This window comes from Phoenix dactylifera, chromosome 9 (genome assembly GCF_051530095.1).
Source record: "Phoenix dactylifera cultivar Ajwa chromosome 9, Ajwa_hap1_PhDact_Kaust_v1.1, whole genome shotgun sequence".
NCBI classification, from domain to species: domain Eukaryota; kingdom Viridiplantae; phylum Streptophyta; class Magnoliopsida; order Arecales; family Arecaceae; genus Phoenix; species Phoenix dactylifera.
This window is the reverse complement of record NC_143198.1, coordinates 10,875,220-10,891,722: the sequence shown is the minus strand read 5'-3', so window position 1 is coordinate 10,891,722 and position 16,503 is coordinate 10,875,220. Positions and strand designations below refer to the sequence as shown.

Sequence of the window (16,503 nt, the reverse complement as noted above, 5' to 3'; positions counted from 1 at the left end):
GCAGTCATCAGCATTCTGGCAAGACCAGTTGATTAGAAAACATGTAGTGTAATTCACCTCAAGTTCCATATTTCCAAAGAAAAGTTTATTTGCCCCCAGCAGCTTGATATTCATATGGGGTTTATTTGTAAAGGACGTTTTGTCACATTTGTGTGAAAAATGGTTTTCATAATTGGTAATGTTTGCCCGTAAATAAACTAGGAAACATGATGTAGAAATTACAAACTATGTGGTTATTCATATGAATATTAAATTCTGATCAATGGTACACAGGAAACTACAGAAAACTGGCACTTTGTTGATTATCCTTGTTGCTTAGATCACAGAAAACAGCATAAACTGATATCTGAACTTCCATAATGATAATGAGACAAATGCAAGGAATTTAAATTCCAAAATTTAGAAAAGGAAATATCATAATCTGTTGCCTGTCCTTGTTCTTTGGACCAAGGGAGAGATTTGACCCACAAGATGATCAGCTCAAGCATCATGACGGGAAAAGCTTGAAATCTTTATGATGACACAACTTCGTAGCATCAGGGGAGTGATTCAAAGTGGCATGAACCATGATCTGCAAGCAATTATAAGGGAAAAGATCATGACATTCATTAACAGACAAGTTTGTATATGACATATAACACGCGTGAGAAAATGTGATTATGTGTATGGCCTTGTTTGTCTGCTCTCAGTCAACAGTTGTGAGAGAACGATGAGATGGGTGCCTGCCAATGCTTCAGGCTTGTCAATTGGACTGCAGAAATTGTTCTTTAGTTGACAAAACATCGTACTTTTGAAACATGACTTCCATGTTCCCTTGTTTGCACGAAGTAAACTCTAATAACTTAATAATAATGGTGGAAACAAAATGTATATATTATTGCAGACTAGAATTATATTCACAGTCAGTTCTATATATTAAACATACCATTATGGTTTCCTGAAATTGATGTGTAATGGTTAATTGTTCTAACAACTCTAGAAAAACTTACACTTTTTTTTGTCCCCTCTCTCTCTCTTTTGTATAAATCTTTTAGCAAATGAACATCCTAACCAAAAAAATTCCTTACAAAATTGTTCCCAATATGCCAAGTTTCATACAAGTATTCCAACTTTTTATATGACACTGACCTATTGCATTATGAGTATTATTTCTCACTTTTCAATATTGGTGCAAAATGTTTATTATCCTTTTACCATATGTTTCTCTTTAGCTCTCATTATGTGGCAAGTGATTGGATCTAGATGAAATGCATGGAGAGTAGTAGAAATAACATTTGCAATCCATTCACCTTGCTAACTATCCACTTTACTCGGTGTATGCACCAACCTGATATGGAACGTGGATGGAATGCATTTGCTGTTTGTCACGCCGCCGACCCGAGATCGCGAACCAAGAGTTGTGGCAACCGCCGCATACTCGTAAGGAACTCGTTCTGCAAGTATGCAAGGCATCTCAATATTATATCATAAATAAACGACGGAATAAATTTAGATAATAACACTCAAACTTTATCCTAAATAACTAATTCAAAATTAAATATCACATAAAATTAAATAATATTCTAAAGTTTTGTATCAATTTTAATAAAAGCCTAATCTAAATTTAGAAGTCAAAATTTTGTCTCTAGTTGCTTTCTCATGATAAATCAGAGTCAAGCTAGTTTTTTGAATCTGTAAAAAATAGTAAGAAATTATGTAATGAGCTAGATAATCCAATAAGCAATGAACATTTTAACCAGATAAATCAAGCAATAAAATAACAATAGTATGCTGAAATTAAGCATGCAGAGTTCATCATTTTAAAACCAAATTTAAACACTATCCAGTTATTTCAAAATTCAAATTTCGTTCATGAACAATTTCTTTCATAACATCAAGTTCATTTCGACAACCATGAATTATGATCATATAAAAGTGCCATTGCATAACTTTCAATAGCAGAGTATCAAAGTGCCAAAGTATAGCCTTCACTAGTAAGGCATCGAAGGGCCAATGTATAATCTCCACTAGTAAGGTATTAAAATATAGTCTGGCTATGAGTCCAAATTTGTTTCGAATCAAAACTCTTTTAGTTAAAAGCATGTTTAATATTCTAAATGGTAAGATATATAAAATCACACGACATCGAAATCGATCGAGCATAGTCAATACGTTCGATCAAGAATCATATGATATTCCAGAAAAGGCATATATAATAATAAAACATTATGCATCAAGTTCGTAAATCAAGAATAATTTGATTCAAAAAATATTTATAATTTGCTGATAAATCTAGAAAAGGGTTACATTACTTACCTAATTAATTTTGAAAGTCTCTCTAAGAGCCTAATATTCAAAAATTATATTTTTCATTAATTTTTTTTCATAATTTTTTTAAAAATAAAATTCTAAATTTTAATACTCTTATAGAGCCGATCAAGTGGGGTGCCTGACACCTCAGTCGGTCCAATTAAGGCGAAATTTATTTGATCATTGTTAGACTAGAGTATAGATGGTTCAATAGAGATCAAGGTGACCTAATCTAATAGTGTTCGACAAAGGCTAAGGTGGGGTTGGCACGTCGCCCGATGATCTTGGGTCAGGATTATTCACCATGGTCGATCAAAAAATCACTGAGAGGCATCCTTACCGGGTCCGACTATCTGAGAGAGAGTAGAGAGAGAAATAAGGAAGAGAGGATTAGGGGTGCAAATGGGACGGGACAGGTCGGGTCTTGGGTGACCCCGATCCGACCCGATATTTTGTTCGGGTCCTAATTTTGGACCCAGACCCGATCCGATTGAAGATCGGGTCGGGTCCGGTCCGGATCTGAGTCGGGTCGGGTTCGGGTCCGGATCGGATCTCTTTTTTTGTGCTTTTGGAAAAAAATTTGGACAAATCTAATTTGGTCATATCATAATTATGAGGTGCTGGGTGACCCATGACTTGAAAGACTTGCATTTGCAATTAACCTCCAGTCAGAACAGATGACCCATGACTTACTAACTAAGTCGGTCTACAAGCCAAATTTCATATCACACTATTTTTTGTCTATATGGCTGATTGGACGGAACCTCGTGTCTCCCAGCTCCCCTCTTACGAGGACAAAAAAAATCCGAGACCTTCTTCCAAAATCCAATTCCAATGCAGAAAACTGGCACATGACCCATATCCGGTGCAGTGTTCCCTCACTTCCTCCCTGCAAAAGTTAAAAAAAACAAAAACCAAAAAACAGAAGGAAAAAAAAAAAGCCAGCTACCGAGACACCAGAGGTATCAATAATAATAGATCGAGAGAGAATCCTAGCGGACCAATAGTGCCACGACTCACACACAAAAAAAAAAGAAAGAAGAAAAAAACTCCCTTTTGCTTTTCCCTCTCTCTCTCTCTCTCTCTCTTCGGGTCCATTCGGGTCGGATCGGGTTTGTTCGGTAAATGCAGACCCGACCCAGAAAATGATTCGGATCCAATTTTAGGACCCGACCCGGACCCGCGGGTCCTAAAATTCGGATCAGGTCGGGTCCATGCGGGTCGGGCCGAGTCGAATCTCGGGTCGACCCGATCCATTTGTAGCCTTAGAGAGGATGAAATAGAGAGAAAAGAGAAAGAAAGAAATAGAAAAAGCTTTTTTTTCTAAGGAAGAGCAAGAAAGAGGGTGGCTGCAAGTGGTGCTTGGGGTCAAGGATCCATGGCGGGCCAACAGGCGGTTGGCGGTGCAAAACTCACCTAAAACAAGAATTTCAACCTCTTAAATCATGGAACCAAGACATCCCGGCGATCGAGACTCCGACCAAGGCCACAAGCTACTGCAAGGGATTAGGAGAAGACCCCAGCGACAAGCACCATCGGCGGAACCTATTGAAAACAAGAAGAAACAAGGGTCGGCCTACCGAAATAGAGAAAACAAGGCATCGTCCTTTTTCACCAAAACTCTAGCGATCGTGGGTCGGAATTGGGGCTCAAAGGAGTCCGAAAGAAAGAGAAGAAGGGTAGATCGAAGGAGGCTGGGTCTTGGGTTTTCGGCGACAATTGGCCGGGTGCAAATGGAGATCGGCGTTCGGAGAGGGATTCAAAGAAATCCTCCGATGGTGAGCTCTGATCGAGGCTAGATCTCTAGTGGGGTGATAGAGGGATCAGAGAGGGGCTCTTAAATAGGCTCGGTCGCGACTGGAATCCGGCTTAGAGTCAGATTTTGTTCGGGGTGGAAGAATACTCCCATTAGGAATCCTCTTCCCTCCTCGCATGCGCTGCACGTGTGCAATTCTTTTTTTCTTTCTTTTTTCTGGGCCAAGTAGGTCGGTTAAGTAGATCGGGCCTAGTTTACTGGGTATTACAACTTGATATGGAAATTGGACAGAATGCAAAAAATGGATAGAATTTATTTGCTATAAAACAAAGAAAGAAAAGAAATATGACAAAAAACATGGACAGGGAAGATCATTTTGAGTGGGCAAGTGGATGGCCGATGAGGTACATGCAATCAAGCTATGAGCTCTTTCTATTATCACATTAAAGAACAAATTGAAAATTTTTTCTCTTCTAATAACATTTGACACACACACACACACACACACAGAGAGAAAGAGAGAGAGTGAGAGACTCCAAGCCTTGTTGTACAAATGGAGGATGAAATTATGCCCAGTAGTATGCGTGATATTTGTGGAAAAATATCGTTCTGATACTTAATATGAATATCAAAAGGTAGAGTATGTCTTGATGTGGATCCAACTTGGTTCTTCAATAAAATTAATTATTAGAGATAGTTTTTTAAGGTTCATTTTCATGTTTTCAGGCAACTCTAGGAAATGAATTTAAATGAGATGAGATGACTTGGACCTCTTAGTCATCATAGTGGAGATATAGAGCTCATACTTGGGTTCAAGTCAGTGACCATGGCAGCAGCATTGAAGTAACAAGAACCTCCATGGTTTTTAAATTTCTGCCAGTAGCTGTTGAAGGCATAGGATGCATGGTCCCTGACAGTATTGGGAAGGTTGCAGGGCTTGTTTGGTCGGATCATCCTGCAGTCTGCAGCCCCAATACCACATGCCCAATCCATAGCCTGCTGCAGAACATCATCTGGTGTTTGTTCATCCGCTACACACCACTGCTGCACCGGATATGCCTCATCCATCATACAATTTATACACTGAATTATTAGTATAAAGTTTAATCGGTATTATCTTATCATTCATGTTCATCATGTCTCGACATAGAGCTTCGTGATTATTTATGCCATTTTTTTATAATTCTTACATTAGTTGAAGGATAGTGGCTTTTCAGCCTGAGTCTGTAAGGATAAAAATTAACTGACTGCAATTTCCAAAGATGAAAGTAATTGAAAGAACAAGTGTGGAAAGAAAATGTCAATGTCTGTTCTTTTATGATCAACGTATTTGTTGTTAGTCAGATTATGTAATATTTGAATGAAGTTTAGTCAGTAGGCCCCTTCCATTCTATTTGAAGTTTGTTGTGTTCTGATATTAAGGAGGTCAAGTCAATTTTTTTCCCCTGATCCATGACCTTTCTCACACAATGTTTAGGATTCTGTTGTGCACCTCGTACTTTCTTAGTACGTGAGTTCTTTTGAACTTTACAGTGTGATTCTTGTGAATGGCAAATGTTCTTAGCTATGGATTTATAGACCACTTTCTTAGTACCGTCAAGGGCTTTTAACTGCCCATTTTCTGTTGCCGTCACTCTATAGACCACTCCAAAGGCCTCCTAGTGCTACTGATCATACAGTTGGAAAACTCATCCTGTCAGTACCTGAATATAAGTGATAATTTTGTTGGATTATCTAAATTGATTTCATTAATTTGAGTGCCTTAAGGGAGATGACATTAATTTGCACTATCTGGTGGAGCAGTTTCACAAAACTTATGCACCAGAGAATTTGTTAACTAATTCTCATCTACCAGGATTCACTGAACTATCCCAAACGTCCAGTTCTGGGCATGTTCCGCCCTGTTCCGACCAGTTAGTTCCACCTGTTCCGAGCAGGCCCAACTGGGATTCTTTTGTCCTATAATCACCGAGAAAGGATAATATTTCTTCCTCCTCTCTTTTTCTACTATCTGGACCCCGTCATACCTTCCCTTGCCGATTGCAAAGCTTACAGGGCCCTTGCCATCATTTCTCCTCCGCTCCTCCAACCTCAATTTCCTCTGCCTTCGCCACATCTCAGCCTATTGGATCATCAAATGTTAACTAGGCCCTCAACTGTCTCAACATCGGGTGCCCTCTCTCTCTCTCTTCCCCGATCCTCAGAGCTCTCGATCATGAGAAGAATAGGAGGGCCTTTGGATGGTTCAATGCCTGAGTGATGAGGTGAAGCATAACATGTGTCAGCACGATACACACAAATACCATATTGACACAGGGCATGGATTTTGGCACCAGTTTGGCTAACCTTACCATCTATTATAGCTTTATTATTTTGCTTGAGTTGTCTGATTACAAATGTATTGCTGTTGAATTGGCAGAACTGAGAATCCTCTTGGTTGAAATATTCACATTGAAAAGAAATGTTAAATGCGTCACGAGTTATGCTCAAAATGTGTGTTTTCCCTGTGGCAAAATCAAGTGTTTTTACATGAAATGCTAAAGGAAACGGTAACATAGTTCACATGCCATCATTAAAGTTCTCTATCATCATTATCATGTAGGCTTCATTCTTTCTAGATTTCTCCTATATTCTCTAGTTAGACAATCCCCAGAATACAGAAAAAAACGCTTAAAAGTGTGGTGAAATTTTCAGATCTAAAATCATGGTAAATCATGAAGGCAGAATGTTAAATTCTCAAAAGAAAGGATATTTTTAGTCAACGAGTGCTGTGCGACTTCCATAAATTTATCTATATAACTTAATGCGTCATATTTTTCCAAGACACGAGTTTATGATTATAAATAGAATCATGTAAGAAAGATCAGAAGAAACAATTCAAATGGGTCTTAGTCGCCATACCTGATCTTGACGTTGATAGCACAAAAAAGAACAAACAGATTAGCATCACGGTGAGACTGGATGTCATCTTGTTCCTTTTCTTCATCTCTTCCTCCTGGTTCTCTATCGGGGGATTAGTATGGGATGAGCACACCTTCAAGATGATATATTCCTAAGGTCTGCTGCTCTTCTAAAAGTTGGTGGTTGGTTATTCTTCAATGTACTAAATACAGTTGAGATTCATTCCTTCATGCTTGAGGTATGGGAGGCTCTTCTTCACGTTATTTCTTCAGCTGAAAGTGTGGATCAGTCGCGGCCAAGATTTTTCCCAGACCCGTGATCATTGTGGTTCCCTAGTCATTATGGTTTAAATTTAAATATATAGATTTGGATCTGGAAGAATATTTTATTGTTTTCTTGTAATTAGGGAATCAGGATAGGTAAACCTTGTGATGAAGAAAGTCAAAAAGAGTCTTATTCTTGATATTAAGCAACTATTTTTTCTTGGTCGCAGTACTTCCTCTCTAGCATGCATCGTATTATTTATGATGTTTAAGTTTTCTTTCCACGGCTTTAGCATCCTCACCTAAGGAAAGGGATCGGGTTGTATCGTGCATGCAAAAGAATGAATTTTCTTCTTTGACGACATCAATCATTGAATCGCACAATAACTACTTTGAGATCCGTGTAAGTAGATGAGGGAAAAAAATTAAAGTGCTTTCGAAGCTGTGCAATATGTGATCCAACGGGAAGATCAATTATTGTTTCCTGCGAAAGATACAATGTGTACCGGTGAAGAAATCATTGATTGCCGTTCGGGCTAATGCTGTTGCTTGGCACGGAACTAGAAGGAATGTGTCTGAATGCAGCAACCTCGTGTAATCTATTTTCATGACACAATTTTAAATTTCAAATTTGTCATGGATCAATGGGATTGTAGATCAATCACATTCTTATCATTTGCCAGATCGTAATATCTGTGAAGCTGCACTTGTCTTGGAATCTAATCCATCATGTGGCTCTGCTTTCTTCTCCTTCGTGGATAATACACAGTTATACTCATCAGAGTTGGAAAGATGGATAACACCATAGGGAGAAGGAAACTACAGAGAGTCAAGTGATGTACCGAAAGCTTCAAAGCGACTGTTGTTACAACATGACGAAGGTTCTTAAAAATCTTAGATCACATGTCTCTCTCCTTTTGAAGCTAGAGAGAGAAGCTCTTGGAATTCCGCTTGGTAGCATGTTACAGTCAGGGAGCCCTCTCCTTGAATGTCTCTCTCACTAAGATTTCTAAATCTCAATATATTAGTTAACTAAGATGAACTGCGGTCTTGATTTTTCTCGGCTAATATGATAAGTGACAAAATTATGAGAGAATCAAGATGTTCCGATATCTTAGTTTATAGTTTTAGGACAAGATATTAAAATCCTGGCTGATACCGTAAATTTGAGGTTAAAAATTACATTTAAGTATTGATTTTGAAATTTATTAGTTAAGAATGCCTATTTATGGGAGTATAAGGCGATATTGAAAAATATCGACCAATATAAATATATAGAAAAATTACCTTTTGACCTCTCAATTTTGCCCATTTGCACGTAAACTCCCTGCTGTTTAAAATTTTCGAGCAGATCCTCAAGTATATTTTTATTCAATTTACCTTTCCATTTAGTTTCTTAGGATGTTGTTAATGACCATCCTCAAATAACCAAAATACCCCTACCCTCTCAGGCTAGCATTTGGATACTTCTCAATTTGTTTCCGCATGTAGTGTCACCCGAACCACCATGCATCACAAACCGCAAATCCCTCCTCGCACTCGTAACCTCCAAGACACCAATTAACAAGCCAAAATCCAGCCAAAATCTCTTCCTTGGGCAAAACTACCTTTATTTCTTTTCGATTATAACTCCTAGATTATTTCTTGTTTATAAGCATCATCAGTGACAAGAGTACTTCTTGTTCTCCACAACAATTTCGAGATATCTCTCTCCCTCATCTTTCCTAACCACCTCTCGAACTCCTTCCAGCATTCTTCTATCGTCCAAGAAACTGAATCTCATCACCATAAAAAATCCATCTTTCGTCACCTGCCTCCCACCATGTGAGCGGAAAATAAAAAGATTGCTGTAAAGAGATGCCCACCATCTCTTTTTAGCACTCGTTCTAAAAACTTCCAGAGAGAGAGAGAGAGAGTAATATCAAAGAGAAGTCAACTGTTGTTTGTGGCAAAGGAAGGCTATTGGCATGAACCTTTACATGGTCTATAGCTATATCCGAGCACGTCTCAAATGTAGACCTGTCAATGGGTTGGGTATGACCCAACCCAAATCTTAATCCTAGCCAACCCAATCCGGCGGCCCAACACGATATCGAAACACCAAACATGTGACCCAATGCAGATAGGGAGAGACACCATAGCATCTCATCTTCCTCTCATCGATGCTTAGCGACTGGCCTAGCCGCTCTACCAAGCTCCTTGCCATCCTCAGTCCCTTCAGCAAGCTCCTCACCATCCTCATCCCTTCCGACTCTGACAAAACTACCCTCCTCTTTGCCGTCACCACCTGCCTCCCCCTTCACTGGCATAGCCAGTGCTGCTTTGGCTTCATCACCTATAATGACTGCCGAGCTCGAACTCCCCCCCCCTCGATGCAGCCAACGACACGACCTCTGTCGAGAGCGGTGGCAAGCGAGCATCAAGGTGGATCTAGCAATTAGGCTTGCATTGTTACTACTCATGTTGGAAATTGTATCCTAAATGTCAATCGTCAGCATGTTGATGATTGAATTTTGTAAATGAATTGACAAATCAATAAAGTCTTTTTTTTGGCATTATTCATCATTTTACATCTTCAAATGAACTCTTATATGATGAAGTCCTTAGGACTTATTAATGATAAATAAGGATTTATCTTCGAGTCCTTAAACTAGTTTGCGACCAAATGATATGTTGTTACAAGGACGACAATATCGAGATTAGGTCGTTGTGTGACATATACGTTGGTTGTCCTCTTAACCAAGGAGTGTAGAGACACTGGTATGCCACACAGGTGAAGTGTAGGAGTACATTTCACTGAACGTGACCAATTCTGAAGCGCTCTACTGTCAAGAGATGTTCCGAGTGGATATGGGTATAAGTTTAGCCCTCTGACCTGAGACCGCAACCTGTGACTAGCAAGCAACTTATTGTACTTTGGTACCGGACTACTTGGATTTCTAATTCAGTGACGGAAGGTCACTGGGTGCAGTCAAGTACTTGCGTAGTCAGTTGTGAGTCGAGATGGAATTGATCCCTCCTGTAAACAGGAGATAATGTCTTGTGATTAATTTAGCAAAACCTTACCCAGGGTAATCCCAGTGAGGAGTCATGGGATATCTAAAGTTAATCACATAATGGATGTACTAATTATAGGGTTGACAGTGAGCTCTAAGTCATCTTGGCATTAGGAGTCAAAGAGATTGAATTATACAGTAACCATAGTTCAGGATTCCAGAATGATGACCCAAAGATTGAGTTAAAGATTGATTTTGATGATCACAAAACCTTGAAGTATAATTACTAATGTTTGTGTTGCAAGAAGAAAGATAATTTATTTTGCAAGGAACATAGCAAGTTGGAAAAATACAAGAAGGCCTCAAAAGCTCTCAAAAAGTTGGAAGAAAGCTTCACTTCATTGGCCCAAGTTTCAAGTTCAAAGGATTCAAGTTGAAGGAGTAAATTCAAAGAAAGATTCAAAAGAATAGTCCTCGAGTCGACTCCTGGAAGTTTAGAGTCGACTCTGGCACTCTAGAGTTTCAAGAAACAGTTCTCGAGTCGACTCCGATACTCTACGAGTCGACTCCGACTGAGAACAAACAAAAAGACAGAGAGTTGATTTTCAGCGCTACAGTGATCTCGAGTCGACTCCAACTTCAGCGCTACAGTGCGGAGTCGACTCCCAGCTACAGTGCCGGCAGACTACTATTCACAGGTCGACTTCTGTTTCAGCCGAGTCGACTCCTACTTCAGCCGAGTCGACTCGAGCACGCTGGGAGGCATAACGGCTAGTTTTTTCTTGATTCCAACGGCTCTATTTTTGTCTCTAACGGCTAGATTTTTGTTTCCACTCCCTCTAAAGCTATAAAATCAAGAGGAGAGCTAGGGGAGAAGGTATGGAAGTGGGAGAGAACATTTAGGGAAGAGATTTCAAAGAGATTACAAGGAAAATCTCCCATAAGCACAAAAGGGCCATTCAAAGTAAAATAGAGAGAAGAAGAGCATCCAAGTGAATCCCAAAGCTTCCTCTCCATCCGTGTGCTGCCTCGGTGATCCTCTACTTCGTGCAAAATCAGAAGAGGGTCAAGTAAAGAAGAAGCCGAGTTCCTCTATCTACAAATTTGTTTGAGGGCTTCATCTCTTTACTTTACTTATTTATATTTGCTATATTTGCTTATTTGAGAAGCTTGTATTTGATTTAAACTCTTGCTCTATTATCTTGTAACTTGATTCAATTAAGGGATTGAATCAAGGGGTTAAGGTTTGTTGGTGAGCCAAAGGAAAAACCAACTTTGTAAGGTTGTGGTTGGTGAGCCTTTGGAAAAACCAACTGGGTTGATTGTGAACCCGGAAAACAATCGTTGTAAGGTTGTGGTTGGTGAGCCTTTGGAAAAACCAACTGGGTTGGATTGTGAGCCCGTGAAAACAATCGGTTGGTTCTAGTTGGTGAGCCTGTGAAAACCGACCGAGTTCGTTGTGATCTCGCAAAACAACAAGTTGGGTTGTGAGCTTGTAAAACAACCGACTGTAATCTGAGGGATTATAGTGAAATTCCCAAGAGGTCTTGGGGCGTGGATGTAGGTGCTGGGGTGCACCGAACCACTATACATCTTTGTGTTTGTGATGCCTTATCTCTTGTATTTCATGCCTTACATTCATGCTTGATTGTGTAATATCTCTAGCTTTGTTTTCTATAGAGTTATAAGTGATTGTTTAGAATTTGCTTAGCTTCCACTCCATTCTTACCATACACATAGATTTAAATTGATTATACAACTATAAGTTAATTTTAGATCAATTGCACCCTAAAGCCGTAGTATAATTGCTCTAGCTTAATTTTCCACTGCTTTACTTGTAATTGCCTAGAGCTTAAGTAAATAACATCTTATTATTCCGCTGCATTCTATTCAAAGTAAAAATTAGGGAACATAATTTTTAGAAAACCCAATTCACCCCCCCTCTTGGGTTGTCACCTTGGGCAACAAGTGGTATCAGAGCAGGTGCTCTTCTATTAATTATAGTCTTAACCGACTAGAGCTAAAGATTATGACAACCTCACATAACATATTATTTGCCGAGGGACTTTCCATAAACAGACCTCCACTGTTTGATGGAACTTACTATATTCAATGGAAAGCTAGAATGAAAATTTTTGTTCAATCACAAAACTATAAAATATGGAATATCATTATAAATGGACCTCACACACTCTCTCAAAATGTCAATGAAAAAGACTTAGCACAATTGAATGCTAATGCTATGAACTTTCTATATTGTGCTATCCATGAATCTATATTTCATAAGATTTCTGCATGCTTATCTGCTAAAGAAATCTGGGATACTTTAAGAAACATTTATGATAAATCTCAGATTAGCTCACATGTGCTTCAATTGCATACTAATAATGAGACTGCAGAATCTTCCACATTAGCCGAGTCGACTCCCAGTTTGTCCGAGTCGACTCCTAGAGAAGAACAGTCTGAAAGGCAGAGACTTAGTCTTGAAGATCCTGTGAACGAGTCGACTCCAAGTATTTCAGAGTCGACTCCCAAGTTAGCCGAGTCGACTCCAACAAGGCCCGAGTCGACTCCGAGGCAGAACAGTTCAAAAGACAGAGAATCATCTTTTAGGCCTCTGAGAACGAGACGTCTCCCGAAGATCTCGAGTCGACTCGCAAGTCAGTCGAGTCGACTCCAAGTAAACCCGAGTCGACTTGAGGAAGAAAGAACAACAAAAAAATTCAAAAGCTTCCTAAAGACAAAGAAGAAGAAGAAGCAAGAAGAAAGAAAGAAAGAGATAAAAAGGAAGAAAGTTTTGACCAAGGAAGAGTCAAGCAAGAAAATGAAAGCTAGGAGCAACAATGATGATATTAGCTCCAAAGAACTACAAAAGGTAACTAACTTTTGCTTTATGGCACAAGAAGATAAGGTAAAATCTGAATCTACTTTTACATCAAATGATTTTCAAGAAGAATTTTCTTATGATGAACTTTTAAATGCTTTTCATGATTTGTATGGTGAATGTAGAAAATTAGCTATGAAAAATAAAAATCTTAAAAAGCTAAATTTGGAAATTTCAAAAGAAAGAAATTCTATTGCTGAAATACAAGACAAACTAAATTCTGAAAATAAAAGCTTAAGGTTAAATTCAGAAGAATTGATTCAGAAAAATCATAGCTTAATCAAAACAAACCAAAACTTGAGTGAAGAAGTTGACCAACTGAAATCTCTTATTAACAAGTTCACTGTAAGTTCAGAAAGATTAAAAATGATGTTTGAAAATCAACATATTGTTTTTGATAAATCCAAACTTGGGTTAACTCCTTTGGTTAACAATAAATCTCTAGAGAAAAATGTTATCAATGCATCAAGCAAACCATTAAATAAGATAACTTATTTCAAACATGAAAAGAATGGGCATAACAACTTTACCTATCGTTCTAACACAATTAAATCAAATGGTAAAGTTATTACTATTAAACAGATTTGGGTTCCAAAAGGAACCATATGTCCTAACTCTCAAGGACCCAAGCAAACTTGGGTACCCAAAATAAAAATATAAGGATGTAGATGTAGGTGTGCCAAGATACCCATGGAACAAATAGAACTTTCATACAAATGGGTGTTCTAGACACACGTTAAAGAGTGAAACTTAAAATATAATCAAGAAAAGTAATTAAAATAGAAGAAATAAATTCAAAGTCCTTCATCTTTCTATACTTTTCTATATTGAGGGATACTTTGTTAATGATTAATCAATTTCCTTAAATTATCTTTTTGAGTCCTCTATATGCTTGATTGTGAGTTCGTATCCAAGGCATTATCTTCTATTGATCATAGACATAAGAATATGTACTTAATATGCTCTTAAAAAATTATGCATTATAAATACTAATATTAAAGAATTTTTTTTTTGGGCATATAAAATTAACTTATGCTAGTATGGACTTAATTTCAAAAGACCTTGCCATTGGCTTACTTAGATTATCTTCTGAAAGGTCAAAGTTTGCTGTGCATGTTAACTAAGGAAACAAACAAAAATCAATCTCTAAATCTAAAGATGTTGTTTCCAACACTAAGTTTTCAAAAGCTTACATTGGCTTTGTTCTTGGCACGTAAATTGAAATATTTTCTGCATTGGCACAAACTCACAAAAAGGGATCAAATGAAAAAGGTTTGCAAACTAATGAAAGTAAAAGAAGTATCATGGCATAGTCTTGAAAATCAATTTCTTATTAAGTTGTGCACAGAAAATAATATTGAATACAATTGTTTCTGCACCAAGAACACCATAAGTAAAATAGGATTAATAGAATCCTTGAAGAAATGTAAAAAGCAATGTTGTATGATAGTTATCTACTTAAATGATTTTTTTTTCGTTAAAAGCTATCATCATTGCTTGTCATATATATGGTTTCTATTAGATCTATTTTTGATGAAAACTCCATTTGATCTTCTGAAAAATAGAAAATGATCTATTGCATATCTTTCATATTTTTCAGTAGTATATGTTATGCTTGATATGGTCTTTTGAAAATAATGCCAAATCTGATAAAGATATTTCTATTTTTGGATATCATTCATCAAGCAATGCATATGGAACATTTAATGAAAAGATTATAGTTGTAGAAATATCAATTCATTTTATTCTTTATGAGACTAATGATTTATTATCAAGATACTAAAATCAAATTATATATGTATATAGTTAATCTTTTATATATAACAATCTGAAAACTTGTTAATAATTAGAACCAAATTGAGTTTTTCAGAAATGCACTTAATGAAGAAAAATTGATGACTACTAAAAGACTAAATTAAGAAAAGATGAAATAGATCTTGATGAGATTCTTGCATGATTAGAAGTAAAGATCACCATTATCATTTGCTTGCTTTATTAGCTTTATATTCTGCCAAATGAATGTGTAGAATGCACTCCTATGTGGTTATTTCATTAGAAAAGATCTATGTAAAATAACCACCTTATTTAAAAACACTCATTACATATATGATAAAGCAATATGTGATTTGGAACAAGCATCAAAAGCATGATATATAAAAGCTTGAGTAACTTTTTGATAAAAAGTAATAATGATAAATCTATACATTAAAAATATGAATCTGTGATATCTTGCTTGCTCAAAGCATACATTGATGGCATCATTTTTGTTCTACTGATGAAGATTTATATGGAGATTTTACTAAGCTCATGCAAAGTGAGTTTGAAATATGTATAATGAATGAATTAACATTTTTTTCTCGAACTCCAAATTAAGACAAACAAGAAAGGGAATCTTCATTGACCAAAGTCAGTCCACAAGAAAACTCTTATAGAAGATTGGCATGAAGAAGGTATGTTTATGACCCCATCCTGTAGAATTTGAAAAGGATGAGCAAAGTAGATCTATTGTTTTAAAGCTGTATTGAAGCATGATAGAATAATTATTTTATCATACAGCTAGTAGACCAGATTGTATGCTCATTATGTGCCCTTGTGCAAGACTTCAATCTAACTCTAATGATTCATAATCTGAATTTTGATAGAAACAACTGTTTAAGATAAATTGATTAAAACTTAGCTAACATGTCTTATTGATAATTATCTTAAGCAAATAGAATCTAAGCTAAATTGATTCTGAAAATAAAAAAATTAATTTGACCTTAATAAATCTTCCTATTGCTTCACATGCTTGTCCTTGAACCTTCTCGGTTAATGAAACAATCTCTTAAGTTCAAGTGATATGTGTTTGCTTATATTTAGGCAATCTCTTGAGTAAAGTGACTCAACATTCAATTGTTGTCATATCTTATGATTGAGTCACCCAGTTAAGAAATATGCTATATGAATGTTTTGTATCTTGAAGAAACTAATGACTTTCTTTCAAGAAAGAAAAGAATTTTGTTAATAATGCAGGATCCTTGAGCAAGAAATGAGAGATTTCAACTTGAAGGATATCTCCATGTAAGATATAATAAACATTCACATGCAAACAAGAGAGAGGACCTTCTTCAGCCAAAAGTTCATACATAAGAAATCTAGTAGGTATTTGACTTGAAGAATGCAGAATGAATCAGTAATTTTAGATACCTCTCTCATAAATTAGCTAAGCAAAGTCAATAACTTAAATCTTATTGTGGCATGATTAAAATCTTTAAATATTAATTTCTAGATATCATGTCTATATATGCATTAATTGACTTATGCTTTTAGAAATTGTTTCATGGTTTGCTCAAACTAAAATATTTCTTTGCTGCCTATATCATAACCATGAAATACACAAGTATATGCTTAAAATTTTGATTTAAAATAACTTGT

At 36.8% G+C, this 16,503-nt stretch overlaps 1 protein-coding gene across 3 annotated transcripts; it reads right to left on the bottom strand.

Annotated features, from left to right (window-relative positions):
* Window positions 1-278: 278 nt before the first annotated feature.
* Window positions 279-7,596, bottom strand: LOC120106905 (glucan endo-1,3-beta-glucosidase 4-like). 3 transcript variants are annotated; one of them, XM_088704218.2, is made up of 3 exons: window positions 4,852-5,251; window positions 1,328-1,433; window positions 279-571 (listed from the first exon to the last, which is right to left on the bottom strand). In XM_088704218.2, the coding sequence occupies exons 1-3, from the start codon at window positions 5,114-5,116 to the stop codon at window positions 550-552; spliced, it is 393 nt and encodes a 130-aa protein (XP_088560344.1). In that variant the 5' UTR covers window positions 5,117-5,251; the 3' UTR covers window positions 279-549. The 3 variants fall into 3 exon arrangements, 2 of the variants coding, with proteins under 2 accessions (XP_088560344.1, XP_088560343.1); XR_005508894.3 differs by lacking the exon at window positions 4,852-5,251 and adding an exon at window positions 6,947-7,596 and having other exon boundaries at window positions 544-571; XM_088704217.2 differs by having other exon boundaries at window positions 279-1,433.
* Window positions 7,597-16,503: the final 8,907 nt, after the last annotated feature.

Bases quoted from the DNA above. Each gene is read 5' to 3' on its own strand.
- LOC120106905 (XM_088704217.2), bottom strand. From the start codon at position 5,116: ATGATGGATGAGGCATATCCGGTGCAGCAGTGGTGTGTAGCGGATGAA. The intron at 1,434-4,851 runs GTATGAGCTCTA...GCATACTTGCAG, and splicing joins GGTCACTGACTTGAACCCAA to AACGAGTTCCTTACGAGTAT.